General features: G+C 42.1%; 1 protein-coding gene across 5 annotated transcripts; it reads left to right on the top strand.

Moving 5' to 3' along the window:
- Window positions 1-909: 909 nt before the first annotated feature.
- mroh1 (maestro heat-like repeat family member 1) lies at window positions 910-21005 on the top strand. Of its 5 annotated transcripts, none has more exons than XM_040165201.2 (45): window positions 910-1049; window positions 1516-1621; window positions 1831-1976; window positions 2426-2557; window positions 2649-2811; window positions 3439-3537; window positions 4068-4219; window positions 4359-4499; window positions 4646-4738; window positions 6088-6166; window positions 6512-6625; window positions 7040-7113; window positions 7216-7338; window positions 7710-7817; window positions 7955-8099; window positions 8231-8271; window positions 8649-8790; window positions 8940-8992; window positions 9153-9260; window positions 9678-9797; window positions 9920-10042; window positions 10128-10274; window positions 11120-11146; window positions 12345-12467; window positions 12556-12635; window positions 12762-12903; window positions 13046-13141; window positions 13542-13646; window positions 13900-14035; window positions 14212-14324; window positions 14544-14696; window positions 14805-14861; window positions 15079-15176; window positions 15324-15489; window positions 16075-16244; window positions 16348-16485; window positions 16599-16713; window positions 16834-16980; window positions 17066-17132; window positions 17287-17408; window positions 17656-17805; window positions 17973-18107; window positions 18359-18461; window positions 18554-18619; window positions 18711-21005. In XM_040165201.2, exons 2-45 carry the CDS (start codon window positions 1600-1602, stop codon window positions 18785-18787), a joined length of 4911 nt encoding a protein of 1636 aa, XP_040021135.2. In that variant the 5' UTR covers window positions 910-1049; window positions 1516-1599; the 3' UTR covers window positions 18788-21005. The 5 variants fall into 5 exon arrangements, with proteins under 5 accessions (XP_040021135.2, XP_040021137.2, XP_040021138.2 ...); XM_040165204.2 differs by having other exon boundaries at window positions 942-1049; window positions 1486-1621; XM_040165202.2 differs by lacking the exon at window positions 910-1049 and adding an exon at window positions 1159-1288.
- Window positions 21006-22020: the final 1015 nt, after the last annotated feature.

Raw genomic sequence — 22020 nt, 5'->3', positions numbered from 1 at the left:
TGAAATCTGTGGACCAGCATTGTTTACTATTGTTGTATTTGGATAAGCCACACACGATTTGCACAATGAATTGTCATTCACATAATTCCTCTTTCTCGTCTCTCGCACTGGATGTCACACAAACACATTTGCTTATTTGGGTTTTTGGGGATCCTGTTGACAAATGCTTTCCCACTTCGACAGCTGTGCGTCACTAATCAGGAGGACGGTGAAACAGCTCTGGTGTTGGTCTTGCACAGGCACGAGTACAGGGAGGAAGTTGAGGGTTAGCAGAAATGCCTGAGTCAGACCTTCATTAAAGACTGAATGATGAAAGATGTGGCAATCAAGACTCCGGAGGTGCTGAGGTATGAGGTGCGTGACACATTTTTATTTTCCAATACTTATACAAAAATGATCTGTCGAAATTAGACTGAACTACGCATAACTTAAGTCACTTTTTTCACTGTTCATCTGACAGCTGTTGTTTATATTAATGTGCTTATTCTAGTCCTTATTTAAGCTTTTACAGTGAAGTTACACTTACAACGACCTAGCACAATATTAAGTTTCTACTATGTCACATCTGCCTCAATGAAATAACATTGTTTGAATAACAATATTATAACAGTGTTTTTTGATACGTAGTCCTTTATTTAGTTTGATAAGGCAGATACATATTATCACTTCTGTTGTACCATTTTTACATTCTGGCACAATCAAAGTGTCTTAGTTATTTCACCAGTATCATTCGGAAGTTTAACCTGGATGAAACAGAAATTGTCAAAACAGAAAGATTTGCATAGTTGTTTCAGGGTCCTGCCTAGCATCAGACTCCATAACATAAAGGAGTCTGCTGCAAAACTGTCTCAGGTATTGTTGACGATGAGTAGCAGCTCCATCGGCCTCAGTCCCGTGATACTGACGTCAAGGCCACGCCCCCTCCCTGACGTGTTGCACATGACCAGGCGTGTTTACACCTGACAGAAACACTACCGGAGACCCCACTGACCGTGGCACTGACGGCACAGCCTTGTCTTCAAACCGAGATAAGAAGCAGTGGTTTTGAGGTGAGGGGCGGTTGTTTATTGGGGCCCCCACGTTGGCTCCGGGAGCATTTGCACAGCTGTTGGTTTCCATTCAGTCCGGGACGTGAGGACGTTGTTGGCTCTTCCGTAGCAGCAGCAGCAGCTGCTAGCTTAGCATGCTAACGTGTCTCGGACGGTAGCCGGGTTAAAGCCAATATGATATTATAACACCAACTACAGAAAGCCGTGACAATTACAGTCAACCCAGCTAACGCTAAGAGGTGTGTTTGTTTAAATGTCATCTTTTGTGGAGACTCGTAATTTTAAAAGTCACTGCACCAGTTTGCTAACAGTTGTAGTCGGTGGGGAAGTTCGTATTGGGTGAAGTGACGTGAACAGGTAACGTTTATAACGGAGACAAGCGCAAGAGACTGTTAAAGTGACAAGCAACAGCTCTCTCGGTGTCTTTTCTCTCTAGATCTCTCACACTATCTGGTTCGCCTGGCAGGCAGTCTGCGCACACCTGTACCCCGGGAGGGAAGCTTCATCCTCGGCCACAGGCTCAAGGAAGCCCGCTCCCCTTCCCTCCGCCATGGACGAGACGGATGTTGAACGTGAGCATTTTCCTCTTTTCTGACAATTTGCTTGTCCGCCTCCTATTTAACTGCAATACTTAATTTTGCTCTGACACACAGTAAGCCATGCCTCTGTCCTCACATTGTTCTCGACCATTGCCCAGTGTTTCTTCCATTCCCTCTTCTGTCTACATTTGACTTTTGCTACCCAGATTTCTCTCTGCTCTGTGATGTTTTTCCCCCATTAGAGGTGACCCTGGCTCTGCTGGATGCGGCTACAGATAAAGACTCAGAGGTCCAGGAACAAGTCAGAAAGTCCATGTTGACTCTGGGAAAACAGCAGCCAGACCGAGTGTTAGCCATGTGTCAAGACTACCTCCTGAAACACCCAAAGGTACAACCAAAGGAAACGCCTCCATTACACCGTATGAGTGTCAGCCTAATGCCTACTCTAATCAATCCTTCCACGGTTACCTGCAGCTAATTATCAATGCATGCTCTTGCAGCCCTCTTCAAAAAGTCAGATGCGCATGCCTACTCTGCATGAGCATGTTAAGACTACTACTTCACTACGCTGGCCTCTTGTTGCATGTCATATTGTTGGTGTCACGTGGTGTCCTTCTGTCCATGATAAGAGCGCAAGCTGTAACGGTTTAAAGTCCAGCAGAATGGCAGCACGCACTACCTTACTAGATGATGAAAATGTTGGTGGTATTTTTTAAAGGTTCGTCTTGACAGTACCCCTTCTAGATGGCTAGATAGATAGATGATGATAGACATTCCTACCAACAGTGCTTCTAACAGTCTCTCATTTTTCTTCTTTTCCTCGTCATGCCCCCTTAGTTGGTAGTGAGCCACAGAGTTGTGATTCTTCAAACCATTGAGCTGATTGTTGGCTGCAGGATAGAGGAAATCAGTTCCCCCAGGATAAAAAGTATCATCTCCCTGGCTTCGGATGAGATGACGCGATCAAAAGTAACATTTGAGATTTTAATAATTCATTTTTTGTTAGGAAGTCTGATAATAAATTATGTTCCTCACTTTTCACTCTTCCTGGTTCACTCAGGAGGTCATCCCTGATTGGCAGCAGGCAGCCAGTAATATTTTGGTTGCAGTAGGTAACAAATACATCAATGACATCATGGAGGAAATACTATGCAAATTTCAGCCGGGCCTTCTACCTCACTTCTTTGTGGTCCAGACCCTGGCAAACCTTTCTGATTCCAATGGTAAGAGAAATTTATACCCCCATTTCTCAAAAGTTTTGCTGATGTAATTTAAACCTAGGTCTTCGTTTCATGCTGTGGATCAAACCTTCCTGCAGCAACAGTTCCGACAGCTAATTGGCTGTCAAACGCATCTACATTCAGCTTACTTAACACATTTGAATGCAGATCTACTTTAAATTAAAGATGCATTTACATATTTATTATATATATAAATGAAGAAATCGAATTAGAACTCAATATGAGCAACTAGTAAATTAGTAAATGGTATCAAACGACTCTAGTATGAATCAGAGGCTAAAATATCTCAGCAGCATCTTGGTCATCGTGTATCTAATTACAGTATTTGCTGTTAATTTGACTGTTGTTTGCTAGCACAGTCATCAGATTTAACAGCTACTATGACCAGTAAAGAGATGCATTGGAATTATTTTTACAGTGTTTGAATGCATACTGTAACAAAAGTTAGGTTTCATGAGTGACTGTGGAACTCTTCCGCCTTGATTGTCGTTTAACGCTTGTATATTGTCTCTTACTCACTGCAGTTTTATATTATATGTCTCTCTGCTTTACAGAGGAAGTGGTGTATGATAACGTCCCATTGATGCACTGTTCTTCCCTGTTCTCTAGTTTATGGCATGGTACCCTTCCTGAATGCTATTCTGGGCACAATGTTGCCAATGTTGAGCATGGCCAAACAGGACAACATGAAGTGGGTCTTCTCGTCTGGTAATAAACATTCTACAAGCTTTTTAATGAATGAATTGTTCAAATATACTGCTCAGAAATGAAAGGAACACCCTTTTATCAGGGTATGGCGTGAATTCAATTGCACTTCTCTGATAATGATCTGGTCAGTTAAGTAGCAGAGAGGGATTCAGCTGCATTGGTGTTTCCGGAATTACACCGGTGCACTGGAGGGGCAACAATAAGACAACCCCATACGGTCTACATACTATACATGTATGAAACATGGCCAATACAAGCTGACATGAAAGTATGATTAAGGCTAGTCCATTTAAAACTCCTACATGAGTTAGAATGCCAATTGGCAATCCCTACTTCTACTCTGTTTATTGACAGATTACATCCTTTCAGCGGCTGTATCGCTCACTGCTGCAGTGCAGCTGACTATTCTCTTAAAACCAGTTGATGGAAATGCTCCTTAAGTTTTTATCTGTTTTATTAACAATTAAATGGAAACGTGGCTAATGTTTTCTTCTCGCGTTAATTTCCATTTCACTGTTTTCTTTCTCCAGCTCTGTGTCATTTTAGCAACAGTATCTTGGAGTACCTTGCTAACCTGGACAAGGCTCCAGATCCCACTGTGAGAAAGGACACATTTTCCAGTGAAATCTTTGCTGCTTTTGACATCCTCTTCAGTAATTGGCTTCAAAGCAGGGAGTCTAAGGTAGGAGGATTGTATGTGTTCCCCCTCTTCATCCCATCCCTATTTAAACGTATCACGTCAGTATAAGTGGGGTTAATTAGTGTTATCTAATGTCATTCCTGTCACTTGACATCCTGTCTTTTTGTCTCCGTGTGTCCAGCTGAGGCTAACAGTAGCTGAGGCAGTGGGCTCGATGTGCCATCTGATGGCCAGTGATAAGCTGGAGGAACAGATTCCTAAACTCATTCCTGCCATCTTGTCCCTGTACAAGAAAAACAACGAGCACTATGTCATCAGCAAGGTGCGTGCTGGCTGCTGCATCAGCGTGGTTTCCTTTGGATTTCATAATTTATATCATTTGTGTTCAAAACCGTCGGCTATAAAAAAAAAAAAAAATACATCTGGGTGTAATGAGCTTTCTTTTGTTTTTGCCCTGCATCCGCTCAGAGTCTGTGCCTCGTGCTCGATGCTTCCGTCAGCATGGGCAGCAGGTTGCTGGAGACACAACTGGACGGCCTACTCTTGGTACTGCATGTACAGGTACATGCATATATATTTCATTTTATTTTATATCTTATGCAGTTATATAAACGGGCGAATGAGATGAAAAATAGTCGAAATTTGAAGTTTTTCCTTGATAAGCACTTTTTTGAAACCTCCAATTACCGTGGATTCTAAATTGTCTGTTGCTAAGTTGCAAAATGCAGATTGATTATCATTTGCTTTGTTTGTCATATTCGTCTGGAAAAAACTTTTTGGAATATGTTTTCCCAATAGGAACTACGAACTATGACAGTTCAACCTGCAATACACTGCTTTGGGCCTTGTAGAAAACTGGTGGTTAGAGAAGAGCAGCAGACACTCCACCGACACAGAGCCATGCAGGGCTGTAGTAGACCTACGTCAGGTGTGATTAAAAAGAGCAGTCTGGGTGGTCAGAATTGGCTTTCAAGAAAGATGCGTGCGTAAAAGACTTGCCAACACTCCATTATATTCGCTTAGACTGGATCCGTCCGATATGACTGCTGTGGTTTGCTGATTCCCAACGACGCTTTCTACCACGAGACAATGTTTCTGTCGTGCCAACCGCGCACGTCATGGTGTCTTAGTCATTCCTGCTAAGTGACAGATCTGTTCGCCCTCGTGAAACCGCAAATCTGGACTGGATTAATCATTTTACATCTTGCATTTACAGCCAACTTTAAGTGTGGCTGTAGTCAATGTCTTCAGGACTCAGCTGACACTTGGCCCAATGCCTTGACTGTTGCAACATTTTACCAGAGTGACTCAGCTGCGTGTGTGCGTGTGTGCGTGTGTGTGTGTGTGTGTGAGAGAGATCTGGATTATCCTGTTGGGCCAACAGTATTTGACAGGAGTGACAGAGCAGCCATATCTGACAGTTATTGCAATGATCTTACTCAATCTCCTAGCTTAGTCTGTCAACAGTACATGCGTGTAACGTACTGGTAAGTCGCTGCTTGAAAACGCAGGTCATCCCAATCTATAAGGGTTGGCTTTGAAAGTGGTTCTCCTTAACAGACGTCTCATTTATTATATCCAGCTAGTCTGAAACTTAGTGTGGTTGTTTAATACCTCTGTCGTACTTGCTATCGAATAAAACAAACATCTCCTTCAGACAATGAAATAATAGTTACTGCAAACTGCTGTTACTATTTATACTATTATTATTACTATTATTATTACTACTGCTTCATGAGTCGATGAGTCGCTTTCACAGTGAGACCTTCCCTCGAGTCTCAATAAACTTCTTCTATAATTGTAATTCTTTTTTGTAAATGCCATGACTCATCATAATGGTATTTAAGGGAGCACAAGTTAAAACATGACCATCACAGTCAGCAGTGTAACATTTCCTTCCCCCCCTCCAGGTGTGTGCCCCTGTTGAATACAGTAACCCTCCTACTGTCAAGAACCACAACGAGGTCCTGCGCTGCTTCAGCTTACTGGGTACCGGAGCTCTTCACTTTGTCTATCACTGTGTGTGCGTCTGTATATAACAACATCAAATTCTGATAGTTGAAGTAGTTCTGTGGTGACCGAGCTAAGTGTCTGATAGTAGCTGAAGGTGTGCAGAAGCCTTTCCATCTGATTTACTTCCACGGTGTCTAAACAACAGTAATGAAATCAGTGTCCTCCACAACATAATCGTATTAACTGTGACATTTGGTCTACTTCTCTCACTTTCTCTCTTGCTCTGCCCGTCTTCACCGTTGTTCTTCTATTTCTGCAATAATTTCTGCATTTTACAAATATTCTAATGTTTTTTTCCCCTCTCAACTCCTTTCTTTCTAGCTAACTCCTTCCCAGACCGACTGGTTATGTTTGTTCTTCAGAAGTTAGAGAACAGTAACGAGCGAAACCGGATGGGCTCCCTGGTTGTCCTGCGTCACCTCATCAACTCTACCAGTGAGCCAATACTCTTTACATTTTTTACATTACAGGTCATTTAGCAGACGCTTTTATCCAAAGCGACTTACATTACACTTTAAACCCATGGCTTTTTCACATTTTTGCCCGGGGAGCAATTAGGGGTTAGGTGTCTTGCTCAGGGACACTTCGACATGGAACATGGGGCAGCCTGGACTCGAACCACCAACCTTGTGCTTCCCAGCACACCTTCTCTAACCCCTGCACCACGACGACCCTTACTCTCACGCGTGCTTCCCCTAAAAACACACACACATCTGTTGCTGCACTTGCATCAGTAATGGATTTATCAGACACGCAGTCATAGCAAAGTCAAATAAACTACATACGTCTTCTTTATTTATCCACTTATCTTTTCTGTGTGTGTTTTGTAATGTGTTTTTTTTTTTTCAGCGTCCACAATGGAGAGTAAGAAACTGCTGATTCTGGCCAGCATCAGACAGCCAATGGCTGACCAGAGCAACAAGGTAACACACATGTGATTGTCCTAATCAGTTTGTCCTAAATAAGACGTTGTTTTTTTTCAGTTAATCACCGTGTTGTCATGTCTCACACTCATGTGCTGGCAGGTCAAGAAGCGCGTGGTTCAGGTTATCAGTGCGATGGCTCATCACGGCTACCTGGAGCTGGAGGGGGGGGAGCTGCTGGTTCGGTTCATCGTTCAACACTGTGCCTTACCGGACACATACGGGGTACAATTCATAGTGTAATGTTTGAAAGGTCTACCATTGTATTCATGCATGTATACCCTTCAATGCTTGTGTAGGCTGTGGTTACTTCATTTTAATCTTCCTGATAGACAAGTACCCTAAATAAGTAGCCTTCTCATGTTAAACAAAGCTAATCAACCAAAAAAGTCAAAAAGAAATTGAGTCATCAAATAGAAACTGTACATGAGGTCAATGGAGGACCGTGATGCCACAGACGATGGGCACAGTTGCTTCATATCCCCTCTAGTTGAGAACGGTGCTTGCAAATTAAACTTGACAGCTGTTGCATGACCGGAGAACATCTAAGTGGATGGAATATGCAATATGTATTTCTGTGTCTTGTCTGTCTCCAGCGAGGCCACAGGCCCACAGATCCTGAGGAGGTGACTAACGAGGCACTGAGGTCGATGTGTGACAACACTCTTCACCTCCTGACCACCACTGTTGGACGACTAGCAGATGTATGTAGACTTCCCTGCTGCCTGAACTGTTGGCGGCTGATCGATCAACCTCCCAAGATCCTTTTAACTGCTGAAAATGTTTCACTGCAGCTTCATGTGACAAACTACTTAGTTGTGGATGTTTTGTTTGCTTCCAGGTGTTATGGCCAAAGCTGCTGTACTATCTGACGCCTTCACAGTACAGTAATGCCACTACACCGCTGTGCAAGAGTCTGATAGTGCTGGGCAGCAAGAAGAAAATTAACCAGGAGAGCAGCTTCAACATTGACTTCACACAGGAAGGTAGGAGGCATTTATGTGAAACCCATCTGCTGTGTCTGTGCAGGTCACATGGTATCGAACATATATTAATAATATTAAAAGTTACCATTTGAATTATTATTCCAACCGAAATGTCTTTATATCTCCTCTAGTCAATCTGCCCTCCCCTCAAATACTATTGGTCAGACTGCTGGTAAGTACAACCAAGTCTATGTTTCCATTTGTGGCTGGAGGCCAAACAACCAGAGGCTCACTCAACATCCAGTCCAGAAAAATATTGTTATTGAGCAATTGCAGGGTCTGGTTTCGACAAATTGTTTCTCTGCCAAACAAGCAAGTCTGATCTTCCCTTTAATGCTTCAGCAACATTCTCTTACTTCATAATTATTGCATTGGCCTTGAGAGCTAGAGGTGTTTATTTAAACTAGAGGAAGCGTGACTGGAGAATGTTAATCACGCCAAAAGGGGTACAGTTTAGTTGCTTAAATAAATATAATGTATTTATCATCCCTGACTGCTTTCTGTACTATGCTATGTGTTTTTATGCCCTGTTTGCTCGTTGTGTCCCAGGTGAACGCAGCGTTTCCGTTCCGTAGCAGAGGCCATGGAGCTCCGTCTCTCTCTCTCCTTCAAATCCTCAGCATCAACATCCACCCCAAGACAGAGACACTGTGGGAGAAAGACATACCTCCTCTGCTTTCCACGTTAGAGGGTATGGAAATGTAGTGGAACAAATGAGCCCTTGCTTCCCCGCAGTGATACCACAGCGTCTACACTACCTTGTTTTCCTTTTCAGTCCATATATACAGTAGTTTTCCTCCTCTATAGTATAGAAGTCTGACTGTGTGTCGTTGTTTCCAGAGTCGACCACAGAAAGCCTGGATAAAAAGCAGTGGGAGGAGAAGTTGCTGAAGGTGTGTTTATCTTCTGTTTCTGAAAATATCATCTCATTCCAACATAATGTTATTGTTTTGCATATATAATATATTTCAAATATTAGTTCATTCCCATTTCATTCTCTGTGTTGTTGGAAATATTCAATTGTCTTTCTAATGAAGATCAAATTGTCTCCAGCTCTTGTCTAAAACTCTAGCTACTATTGATGATGACAAGTGGGTGTGCCAGTTGGCAGCTGAGGCAACAAGATACCTTTCCACGTATAACAACGCCTTAGAGGAGAAGGTAAGCGCTTTCAACATTTTGTCCACCCACAAAATCAAAAGCCAACTGATTGCTTTGTTGCAGTTACCAACGTTAGTCCAGTGATATTAAATGAGAGGACAGTTTTGTGGTTTGTCTAGTTGCTAATCCCCTGCAGCAAGCCTAATGTAGGGCTTCAGGTCGGTCATAATCTATCTCAAATCTCAAAAAGTTGCCTGTTTATAAAAGGGTCATCTGATCATCCGTTTGGGCACATGACCTGCTTAAACAGAGCCGTGCCTCCTAATTACTTTAGAGAGGTTAAGAGGTCAACTCAAATGATGAGCTTTTCATTTAACAATTGGAAGCCAACCAGTAGAATTTCAAGCATTGACAAGTACAATACAGCACATACTTAGAATAGTGAAAAATATAATGGGCATTTTTCACTCTCTCTAGAGTTTCCTGTATCGATGTTTAGGAGCGACTCTACAACAGTGTTTCAACAAGGAGTTGGTCAAAAAACAGCTGCAGGAAATCCTCCTCGCAGCGCGACACCACGATGCTGTCGAAAGAGAGGTACCTACAGACCCGCCGCGTGATCCCGTTCCTTTAACACGTGACGGGAAACCCCCCACAATGATTGGTTTGATTGTTTCACAACCATCTAATTTGCCGCGTCTGTCGCCTGCATCCTTCAGGGAGTTGCAATGGGTGTTGGTCTGTGTGCCAACAGCCACCTGGAAGGAACTCTGGCCAAGCTGGAAGAGTTTGGCAAGTCGGACGCCTTCAAGAAGTCACCAAGCATATTCAACATTCTCAAGGTACTGGGAACTTTTTATTGTGATTATTGATGGTAAAAGAGCGTACGTCGTCCTCCTTCACCCCGCCTTCCTTTCCTCTCCTCAGGAACGTAATGACGTTGAGGTGGAGAAGGTGAAAAGCACGCTGATCTTGTGCTACGGTCAAGTGGCTTTGAACGCACCTCGAGAAAAGATACTAACCCGTATTGATCAAGACATCCTCCGCTGCATCAGCAAACACTTCAATACAAAGGTAAAGCAAATGATACGGTAGCATGGCTTCGTTAAATAGTTTGCATTCCAAGAAAAGGCCGCACTGATGATGAGGCAGAATAACTGTAGCAGGTTTTTATTCGGGTTGCTCGTCATGAAAACATATTCCAGTAGAAGTCATCTTTGTCTGTATTTCAAACGGATCCGTGTGTGATTTCAGCCCACTCAGTGCTCCTGTATGTTTACCTCTAGACAAATCTAAGCCTGTTTTATTCAAGTTACCCTACATTCTTGCTACATGTATTTGCTAACATTTCAGTGAAATCAACTCGTCAGCGTGTTTCTGTAGAGCGTGGCTACATTCAAGCCGCCACTGACCCTTGTACTGTGTTTGTTTGTGACATTTATTGAGAGGTAAACATGTTGCGTCATACCTGTTGGGATCTTCCTCTCTTTGCTGAGTCAGCATCATGTTCAATGTAAAGGGTCGTGTTTTTTTGGCAGTGCAATGTCCAGCACGTGTGAGAAGAGAGGCACTAACAGGGGTGAGGTACCGTAGCAACTCGAAACAGACGTTTTAGGAACCACGTCTGTTTCTGGTGTGGGGATCTCCTCAACGAGAGCCGAAAAACAGTAACTGTAAAGTAATAATTACTCAAATATCAAACTATTCGAATTAAGACTCTCCAACCAGTAGGTGTCTTCAAAAATAGTCAAGAACGCTACAAATTAAAATGGATTTTGGCATTTTTACTAGCGTGTGAACATTTACACACGATAAATAAATAAAAAGATGCGCAACACCTGTTTGCTCTGTTTGTCGTTGCCTGGATTAGACTGTATATGTATGTGGACTCATAACTATATCACTTCTATTTCATGCAGGTTCTGGGGATTAAAGTAGAGACGAAGGTATTGTCACAGGAATGTGGGGGCCGTCTCGATCAGTTTTCTTTGTTTTAATGCTTGTGAACTTTTCCTTCCTCTCACCTTCTTCTTGTGTCTTCCTCTTCTGCACACTTTGGGTGATACTCTCACTAAAACATTTACTGAAACTCTACAAGCCAAGAAAACCCAGCTTTGTACAATAAAGCGACCAACTATAATGCTGCAAGTTGACCTTAACTGTCCTCGTCGTACTGGGTGAAAATGCCTTCGCTTTAAAAGGTGGCAGCAGCTGTTTACAAGTTAGTCATTTCCACATTGATTGACAGCAGCGTGCATTGAGTCGGTTACTCAGGATTCCAGCATCTTTCACCTATAAAAAGTAGAATCATCAATCAAAACATATTTTCAGTCGGACGGTTTGTTGCTCTGTGCATATGTTAAACCACGGACAGCCACGGATAGCAGATCCTGTTTACGACCGTACAATCGTTTTCTGTGCTTTAGACCTACATTACTAGCAACATGCCACTGAATTACCACTGAGTTTCAATGGTAAGCCTCTTTGTAAATAGCCAGTTGAGCTTTCTTTGGATTTTGTTCTCTTTATAAGGCCGTTACCAACAATGCTGCATCATTGATGCACGTTCAAGGGAAAATAGTCATCCCGTATCATCCCTTTGAGCTCCGTCCTATATATCTACAGACAATATTGCCTACTTGCCTACAACGGTGGATTGAGTTTAAAAAGCATATAAATGACTGTAAAAGGGCTTTTGTCATTTCTTGCTAACTCTTAACAGCTCTTCTGTCACTTTTTAGACCAGAGACTGCAGGTGTTGTGCGGCTCAACCAATCTCTAATCTCATAACTGATTTTAAACTTCTCCCCATCCATAGGCATGGAGGATCAATCTGCAATGTTGCTATTGATTTGATCGACTGATGAACTGTGTGGATTGATTGCTTTATTTGATTTTGGATTGTGTTTGCTAACACTCAGCTGCTTGTAGAGCTGCTTCTGCTGAACTGGGCTGCAGTTGGCCTAGTTTGCATTCCTGACAATTTGGATAATGCAATTATCTGATTGACTTCATATTTACTCTAATTTCCCTCCTGACTTCAATCTTGGGATCTGGTTATGCCATTTCTGTTTGTCTGCCTTGTGCATCTCGAGTTGTTTGCATTTTGTCAACATGCCTCAGTGTGTTTTCCCCTAATTTCAGGACCTGACCATGAAGCTCAGTTTGATCCAGAGTGTTGGGCTCATCGCCAAAGCCATCAGTGAGTGTGTGAAGAAACAAGGCTACGTCTTCTCTCGCAAACAGGAGCTCATCACTGTTATGCTGGTCAGTAGTTGGTCATTTCTCTGTTAGAAAAAGTTAAGTTCCAACACAATAATGTTTTCTCATCCGTTGTTTCGTCTACACTGGTTAGGATTTTATCAAAGCAGAGCCAGCTGATTTGTTGAGGACTCCAGTACGCCATCTAGTGATGACCACCTTTGCCAACCTCATGTATCCTTCAGCTTCAGTGACTCGGTCTGTCACAAAGAGCTCACGTGTCCATGCATTCTTGCACCGCAGGTTCCGTCATTTCCAAGTGTTTTTTTTTTTTTTTTTCTTTGACCTTTAGCGCTTCAGGCCTCTGGAACCTGCGCTCAGTGAGAATGAGAGCTTTGATTTGCTGAAGGTTTGTGTGAACGGTGTGTTCTCTCTGCCATCTGAGACGCACACACCAGAGAAAACAAAAGAGGAGGAGACACTGGACCCCACGCAGAGAAAGGTGAAGTAACTGCATCAGAGCGAATACTTCACAAATCTGCCCTGTATTTATCTATTAACATTCCTCCTTCTGTAGATTATTGTTCACATTTGTCAAATGCTTTTATGTGTTCAGACTAACTTTTCCTAGTAAATATTATCAGGCGTTGTACAAAGACACGTTGGCTGCACTGCAGGAGCTTCTGAAAAGTGTTCTGGTCAAGGATCCCACCCCTGATGGCCTGCAGAGTGTCTTCAAGGTGAAGCTTGCTGTTTCAGATGAATCAGTGTTTAAGCTGAACATACAAATAATAATGGGACTTAATTGTGTCACCTCGTTTTTCTATAGAAGTACAAATGCCGGCAGCCCTCGTCTTTGCATTGCAGCATATTACTGGACAATAGAAAATCCTCATTTCTAATTTCTTGGAAGTTTCCAGCGTTTTTAACTCATGCTTTAAAATAATGTGTTTTGAGTTACTTCTGGCGCTACATTAGTCCTATTATCTAAGAAAGAATCCCAAAGCTTTTTCTTTGGTTGCCCCTCCTTAAATTATTTGTTGTACAGCTGTTTAATTGAAAAATAATGATTGGCCTTCATAAACTGGCATGCATGTGTTACACTGCGTAGTCTGACTATGGTTTTATTATTATTTGCAGCACATTGAATCCTGGTTGAGCTCTGGACAGGACCACCAGAGAGAGAGAGCTGTCACAGTGACTGCTCACATGCTGGCTTTCTACCTGGATACACTGACTGTCAAGGTAACACACACTCACTCACTCAGACAAAGAGCTGCATGTTTGTCTTTCCACAGTTTAGCCATCCTGAAACACCACAGATCTCAGTTTTGAAAAAGGGTGAATTGCAACTTGAATGTAAATGCTCCCTAGCATTACCCATATTCATCCATTCAAGGTTGCTCAATCATCCCGTCAGCGCGGATGCATTTCGTCCTTGGTTGAAGCTAATCTGACATTGTGAGCCTTTCTTTTGTTTCTGTGCATCGTTTTGTAGAACATGGTTTCTTTCCACAACCTTGGAGCTCTGCTGGGTCGACTGTCTCCACGATGTTCTGACCCTCGCACTGCTGTACGCACTGCTGCTATGGACTGCATACACTCTCTGCTTTACATACAGCTACGCTATGAAGGTACAGACACACAGAGCGCTCACCTTTTACCTTTGTCAGTCTTTTTTTTTAGCAAATCACCTAATAATTACTAATGAATTCATCACCCAACTAACACGCTCCAGCTTTGACACACCTTTTAATGTTTAATGTAAGTTTTTGACAGTTGGTTGTTTTCCCCGTGTGTGTATGTGTAGGTTTCTCCTTAGATTATAAGGACGACGGTGTGGACAGTCTGTTGCTCCTAAAAGGCCGGCTAGATAACCCTGACCCTTCAGTTCTATACAAGACTTGCTCTGACCTGACAAAGGTACACTTAAATACATATATTTTACATCTACTGATTCTTCTCGGTTTTCTTTTCCTGATGGATTATCGTGCCATTTAGTACAAAACTCTCTAACCGTTCTGTTATTACGCCTTCATCCTGCTTAACTTCCTGCATAATATAGTCACACACACTGACTAATGTTACCTATTATTTTTTTAATAAAAGCTGTTATATTGTGTCTATTCCTGTGTGCGTCAGGTGATGAGTAAGCGTCTGCCTCAGGAGCAGCTGACCCCGTTGGTGTTCATGTTGTTTGAAGGGCTGGTCGATAGTCAGCCAAACTGCTGCAGGGCCTCATCGGTCATCCTAAATACTCTGCTGAAGAACCGAGGGGGAGGCCTCCAGGAGCTGGTAGCAAACATATACTTGGACTCTCGCACATTTGTGGCATCCGCTTATTGATTCAGTTATTCGACACACACATCTGGAATACCAAACAGAGGGATGTTTGTGTGACAGGTCCCAGAAATGCTGGAGGCGCTACATGTACGTCTGCAGAACATCACAGAGGAGCAGGTAACACACATCCACAGTAATAATCAGCATAGATATTAAACTTTCAATAGTCTGTTTTGTTATTCTGATTCTGTCTTCGATAACCAACACGCCCTTGTCAGGGGTATTTTGCAATAACCATCGTCTTGTTGTGTGATTCTATCTTGTCAACTGTAGATGAGCAAATTATTAACCACCTATACCTGCTTTCTTGTTTGTTTATTGTACCTGTGTTAAGGTGAGAGTGGCAGTGGGACAGACGGTACTAATCCTGGCTTCTCAGCATCTTCAGGCTGTTATCAATGCACTAGTTAACAAACCACTTCCTTATGACAGGTAAAGTTACAAAACCTATAATTCTATACACTAACTCAGCATGGCGACACATGTTGTGCTCATTTTTTGGATTCTGCAGGACAAAAGCAAGTGTTTGTTTAAATGAAAGACACTTCCAACACTGACTTTTTCTATCTCCCTGGCCAGCTGGACAGGTGAGATGTGGATGGCCCTGGGAGCAGACCCCCTTGTAGCCAGTCAGATCTTGGGGATGCTGATGGAGAAGCTACTCATCATGGCGCCCTACGTAGACCAGAGGGAATCGATGATGAGAGGAGGGACAAAAAAGGTGGCCACCAGTCAGCCGCTGGCTGTAAGTCCCGAACACTCACGGACGCGTCACTGAATACGCCATGTGTATTCCGTTCTAGATAAAGATGATGATATTTCTGCATGATTTTCTTTTCTTTTAACCTGCACAATTCACACAGATCAAAGTAAGAAATCAACGCCGTTTGAGGCAAACTATAAAGAAGCATTCATGTGTAAACTGTGTATGGTATTCAGTTGCATGTACTGTGGCTGAATTTGTGGTTGTCCTAATGATTAAGGGTTGTCTTAACCATTTTCTTAATTTACACAATTACTACACAGCCTGCGTAGCAAAAGCTGTAAATAATCACAGCTGTAGTGTTGACGTTTTCAGGTACTGGGAATCGGTCCTGTGCATTTTGACAGCTCAATGCATCACTAGACAACCACTGTAATTGCACTTAATAAACGGGCTTAAAGCTGAGAAGTTCCCGTAGGCCTTTTTCGGCCGCTGCATGGATGCGACTCTGGTCCCTTCCACCACTCGGCTGTCTTCTGCATCTGGCAGCAGCAGCAGCTGCAAACCAAACGGAAACTGCAGAAGAAGATCTCCTTTCACCCGTGTCCCTGTCTGTTTTGTTTCCAGATGACTTGTGGTCTCAAAGAGCTGTTATTAAACGGCCAATGTCAGGAGCCGGCAGTCGGCATGTTTCCTCAGCTCTTCTCGTGTCTCACTGTCCGACTGGGCGCAAGCGTCGGGGTCTCTGCACCGAAAGACCACAACACTAAACAAACTGCCTCCGTCCATGTGGCAGGGTGGGCATTTTAGTCCTCGTTTGAACCAATAACATCTCCTTATGAAGTGAGTTAGCTTCGGGTGTAGCTGACATTGTGGTGTCACCTTTTTTTTGTGTTTCAGGGTGGCAGCCGACGCTCTGCGAATCTTGCTGGCGCGGGCTCAGTTAGACGAGGTGATGAAAAGACTGGATGAAGATAAAGCCTGGGACGCAATTAAGGAGCTAAATACACACATTACTGGAGTTACTCTACTGGCAAGGTACCAGGAATGGAACACAAATCAATTCTTACCCCTCCTAACAATGAGTAACAATGAATCTCCTATTTATGTTCAAAGCAGTGCAAACTTAAATATGCTTCTGTTGTGTCCAGGGCAATGGCTAAGCATGCTGGACCCAGGTTGCCCTCCATCGTGGAGTGTCTGTGTCCCTCCTTGAACAACATCTACGAATGCCAGAGGATCACCGTCACTGCGTTCTTCTCTGAGGTGATGCACCATGAAATATTTGTGTAAATCTAGTTTGTCCATGTTGGAGGGTTTAAGTGTTTCATTGAACAGCACAATACCTGAACATGAATCCCTGTTTCTCTCCTTTACTGACTCCAGCTCTTAAACCACCACGTGGTGACAGAGCTGATGTTGATAGATGTGTTGATGAACAACATGATGGAGAGGATATCGGACCCCTGTTGCACTGTCCGCATGCTGGCTGTCAGGGGGCTGGGCAACATAGCAGTGGGATCACCTGAGAAGGTCCATATGACGCTCACACACGAGAGCACATAGCTGAAGTTTGTCGTGGGTCCTTTGTCTTACCCTCTCCTCCTCCTACCACCAGGTAAACAAATATGCTAAAGAGCTGCTGGCAGCCATGAGTTCAGGCATGGAGGAGAGAGACGATCCAGGTCAGTGGGCAGCAGGGTCTTTTCTTATGATGGATCTTTAGTCTGGCTCTCCTGATTCCTTTGGTTTTTTTCCTTCCAGACACCCATGATGATTATCATACTACATGTTCGGCCTCTTGTTTATTGTGGACATTTTCTTTTTGATTTCCTGCAGGTAAGCTGATTACCCTCGAAGCAATGTCGGGTCTTTCCAAAGTTCTCGTCTATCTGGATAAGAAGAACGTCCAATTGTTAGTCGTCTATATATTCATGAAGATCAAACCATTCCTGGAAAGTGTAAGTTTCCTTAAAATCTTTACAAATAGTTTGTGGTGTTCTACTAAATAGTGACAATTACTTTCAGAGTCATCCAAGTTTCCAGATTTGTTTTTTTAAATGCACGCTGGAGTTATTTTGTGTCCGTCTGTTTTATAGTCATTCAGAGCTGATGTTTGTAGGTGTGTAGAACCTGTGGGGGGAAGCCGTTTCCTCACTCTCAGAGACACGTGTGACACTAACACTGCTTCTCTGTGCTCACATTCAGGAGAACGATGACATCCGCTGTGCTTCCATCCATCTCATGGGAAACCTGTCCAAGTTTGGCTCAGGAGAGCAAGTGTTCAAAGACCAGATCCACAATGTTCTTGTCAGCCTGCTCTTACACCTGGTGGACCCAAACCCACGGGTGGTCAAGGTGAGTAGGAAATGTGCCCACACGTCGGGGTTATTCTCGTAATTAATACTGGAACAAAAGTAAGTTGGGGAAAATGTTATCTTCAATTCAAACTGGTATTGTGTCATTATAAAAACTACTGTATTGTTTATTACTAATGTGGATCCTGTTGTTTTGCATTGGTCCAGGCCTGTAAGTTTTCAATGCGAGTGTGTGCTCCCGTCATGGGATCAGAGCAGATCACAGCCATGTTTCAGAACCACCTCCACGATGAGAAGAGTTTGCACTATGGAGAGTTTATCAACGATCTCACCAAGTACCTGGTGAGACACGCAATAAGATGAACTCTACAACTCCTTACAAAGTTTGTGTTTACTTTGTGAAATTAGTTGGAAATTGAGAAACAATGAAATCTGAAAAGGCTCCTCTCCATCTGTACAGTTACTGCTTTTAACACAAAGTCAATTGAAGAATCAACATCAGTTTCTCTGCAATGTGAGAATATATTATTTTGTTGAATTGCATTGAAGCTCTTCATCGTGTTTGATGTTCAGTGCATGTTTTTGTGTTTTAGATTCAGGACTTTCCAGGCATGCTGAACTTTTATCACATATCAGTCATCCAGTTCTTCAAGAGCACCTGGGCGGAGGTCAGGGCAGGAGCTGCCATGTTTATAGGTATGACTGCAAAACTCCACAACATGAACATTTGATTGTGTGTGTTCCTATTCACTATGATTTGACCTGCTCATAATGTTTGTGTGCTGCAGGGTTTCTTCTTGGGAATCTTCAAGAGGAACATTTCTCCCACCTCAACATGGGCACCATCACTAAAGGTGATTCACTGCACAACCTTCTCCTCCTTCAAAAAGCTTAACTAATAATGTTTTATTGACTTGGTATCTCTGTGTCTGTGTTTGTCATTAGGTTTAGTGATGCTGCTCCAAGATCCAGATCCTGTGGTGAGAGTGAAGGCAGCTGAGGCCATGGGACGTTTCCACTGACGCACACAAAGACCTACATTCATATCCGTTTCCTTAGCGTTTCCTTTAGTTGCCACTACAGCAGAGAAAAATAAAAAGAATATTTAGGATCAGGCCCACGGTTCACAAAAAACATTTTGAGCCCACCATTAAATGTTTAATCACTGTAACAGTATTCACATATTGCAACTGCAACCTTAGTTAAAACCAAAAAACAGGGTCCAAAGCGGCAACAAATATGAAGGCCGAAGCCAAACTGTCAGATTTACCAATATGGCAGAATCATACAAATGAAGACTTGTACTTATTCATGCACACATATTTAGCAGCTTTGTTAAGCTTCCTTTGACACTTAAGTGTGGTACTTGAATGGAAGTGTTAATTCTTAGCTATACTTCAGTGACCAAAGACTGCGTTGCTGCATAGAGACCCACGTGGTGTTTAGTGTCAGATATCAGAGATACACGCTGTCATTGAAATACACTCCGCGCATACAAGGTTCTAATGCAGCACTTGGGGCCACATTTCAACCTGAGTAAAATGTCTATTAGAATAATTCTAGTTTCTTCAAATAAAGAGCAATGAACATTTAAAGTACGTGACAACAATCATGTCGTCATACCAGCATTTCATGATAGTGTTGTGCATGTTAGGCTGAACTGTCAGCAACCGTTCTAATGAGGAGGTTTACCTCCTCTGGATGTGTACGTTGGTGCGAGGGACTGAGATGTGTGTAATTTAAAAAAACACCATTGTTGCAATCTCATCGCAGTTTTTAGTAGATCATGGAGCTTATTCATTCATTCAGCAATAAACAGACGGTAAACCGCCACATAGATTAAGATCCAAATATTGTCATGATTCCACGTCGGCTCGTGTCCTTGTGAAAATAATAACCGAGGCTTGGTAGTGCTTCGTTTGGAAGGACTGTCTTAGCGATCTACACTAGTTTTCTGAACCTCATTGATGTCGTTGTTTCCATCTCCAAGCCATGACGATGCTAAAACTAAGAGGCCACAGGTCACATATTACAGAACACCACCGTCTGTAACAATCATTCATTTGGTCCATTCAGTCTGCACGCAGGTTAGGATTTGATTTAAAGGTCACAGGAGTGTTCAGCAGGAACGTTTATTATCACCAGAACATTTCCAGGCATCTTGTGCCGGCCGTCATAACAAACAGACCAAATGACGGATGCAAGTCATTGTAAAGTAGGAAGCTGTTTCTATTCAGTCTGGTTTTTTATAACTTTTTGACGTAGTTCTGTGAGAACCCGTCATGTTCTCACAGAACTACGTTCATTTCCCTACTAAACCCACACCGGCCTAACTGAGAAGCCAGAACAGCCCGTTGCAGCCATCAAAGCATCACTCCGACAGAGCAGACAAGTGTAGCCGTACTGAAAATAATTAGTGCCAAATGTTCATTGAGAACCTAATATTCTAGTAGCACCATAGAGATGCTGTAAAGGATCCTCTCACTTTGAATGCATTCAGTGTAGTTCACGTGTCATTATGCATTAAATGTTTGAATGTGTACACATGTGGCTACAGTTGTTGGTTTGCAGACCTTAGTGTCGTGTGAATGTGTGTTACGTCTGTGCACAAAAATGTCATTGTCGATATTCATTTAAATTATATTGGTGAAAGCAATACATTGTTTGTTTATGTTGCACTTTTAATCTGTTATTTACTCCCTGATTTAATAACTAAGAGCCAAACAAGGAACCAAATGTTTTTCTTTCTTTCTTTTCTTTTTTTTTACACCTTTTTTACGTTTTTGCACTTCGAAAAACTGGAAATTGTGCTTGATATAGTTTTGTTGGTTGTTCAAGCGGAGCAGAAGTATAAATGTTTCCCATAAGTTATTTGTTGGTAGAAAAGAAAATATGAACATTCATACCTGAGATTAACCGAGCAAATGCAAAAGGCTACTATTTGTTATATTTCCTGTTCTACAATCCGGGATCATGACTTCTAACACTACGGCTTTGTTTAGGGTGAAAGGCAAATATTGATCCAATGACTTTTTAGGTAGGATGTTTTTTTTCACATCTTTTACTAGCTTTTTTTATTTAGTTTACCAGTTTGTGAATGTCCCTGTATGAATAACACATGGCTGCAAGGATGAACGCGTGCATGTCACTTCTCATGTGTCACCGAACTAGAAGGCCGAGTGGATGATTGCAATCAATGTATTTGAAATTTAAGAAATAAACAGATCCATTAAAGTATGATTTATTTGGTTTGCAAATACTACCTACCTGAGTGTGTTTCTCTGTTTCCATGTGGGTGCAGTAAAGAGCAAAGTAATGTCAAACCATTTAATTTCATGTTACAATAGACGTAAACGACATAACTATACAAAAAGATATATAAATATATGCGTGTGTGTGTGTGTGTACAGAGAAGACCATGTGTTTCCAATTTTGGTGAATTTGAAAGGTTCTGAAAGAATGTTGCTCATTTGTTGAGAAAACTCCTGCTTCTTGAAATCAATGGACTATTTAAAAAGCCTGTTGAATCAGCTGTAAAATGTGTCGAGCTGAAAACAGGGCTGTTTTTGAACTTATGGAAAGTGGACTTTTCCCACAAGACGGCGACGCTGCTTGAAAGATGTTCTTATCGGATGTGATGCTTTGCTATAAATTGCCCAAGTGTATATAAAGGAGTTCAAATTAGCCTAATATTAAAACTGTAAATACAACATACACATAATAAAGAGGTAATATTAATCCAAAATGTCATAATAGTAAAACAGTTTCCTGAGTAACTATTTTGATACTTAAAGTAAATGAATAATACCTGATAATACCACATATATTTGAATTTAGTCTTTTTTTCTTATTAGTGTGGTATTGACTATTAGTGAATTAAATTATTTGAATACATCTTCCATCACTATTTTTTGTTCAAGTAATATAAGTGTGTGTGTGTGTGTGTGTGTGTGTGTGTGTGTGTGTGTGTGTGTGTGTTTCTCTGTTAAATGGAGCTTGAGAGAACAGTTTATCTGTCGACTGACTAAGGACTTTGAGAGAAAGTGTGATGTGTGTTCTCTGTGTGGACATTATGCAGCGGGACGAGTCTGTCTGAAGACAGGTTGAGTTTTATTCATAAGTCAATATAATATTTTATTCATAAAATCCCCCTGAAATAGTGACATTCATGTACACCTATTTTGGATCATATCTGTTTAAGATGCCCTGTTTATTGCAATATATATGACCAGCAATTTCCCTTGTATGTAATGTA

This window comes from Gasterosteus aculeatus, chromosome 20 (assembly GCF_964276395.1).
Source record: "Gasterosteus aculeatus chromosome 20, fGasAcu3.hap1.1, whole genome shotgun sequence".
NCBI lineage: Eukaryota > Metazoa > Chordata > Actinopteri > Perciformes > Gasterosteidae > Gasterosteus > Gasterosteus aculeatus.
This window is presented reverse-complemented; position numbering and strand designations above follow the sequence as displayed.

Coding starts and splice junctions, on each gene's coding strand:
- mroh1 (XM_040165201.2), top strand. CDS start 1,600: ATGGACGAGACGGATGTTGAAC. Junction 3,538..4,067: donor GAAGTGGGTCTTCTCGTCTG/GTAATAAACATT, acceptor TTCTTTCTCCAG/CTCTGTGTCATTTTAGCAAC. Junction 7,114..7,215: donor TGGCTGACCAGAGCAACAAG/GTAACACACATG, acceptor ATGTGCTGGCAG/GTCAAGAAGCGCGTGGTTCA.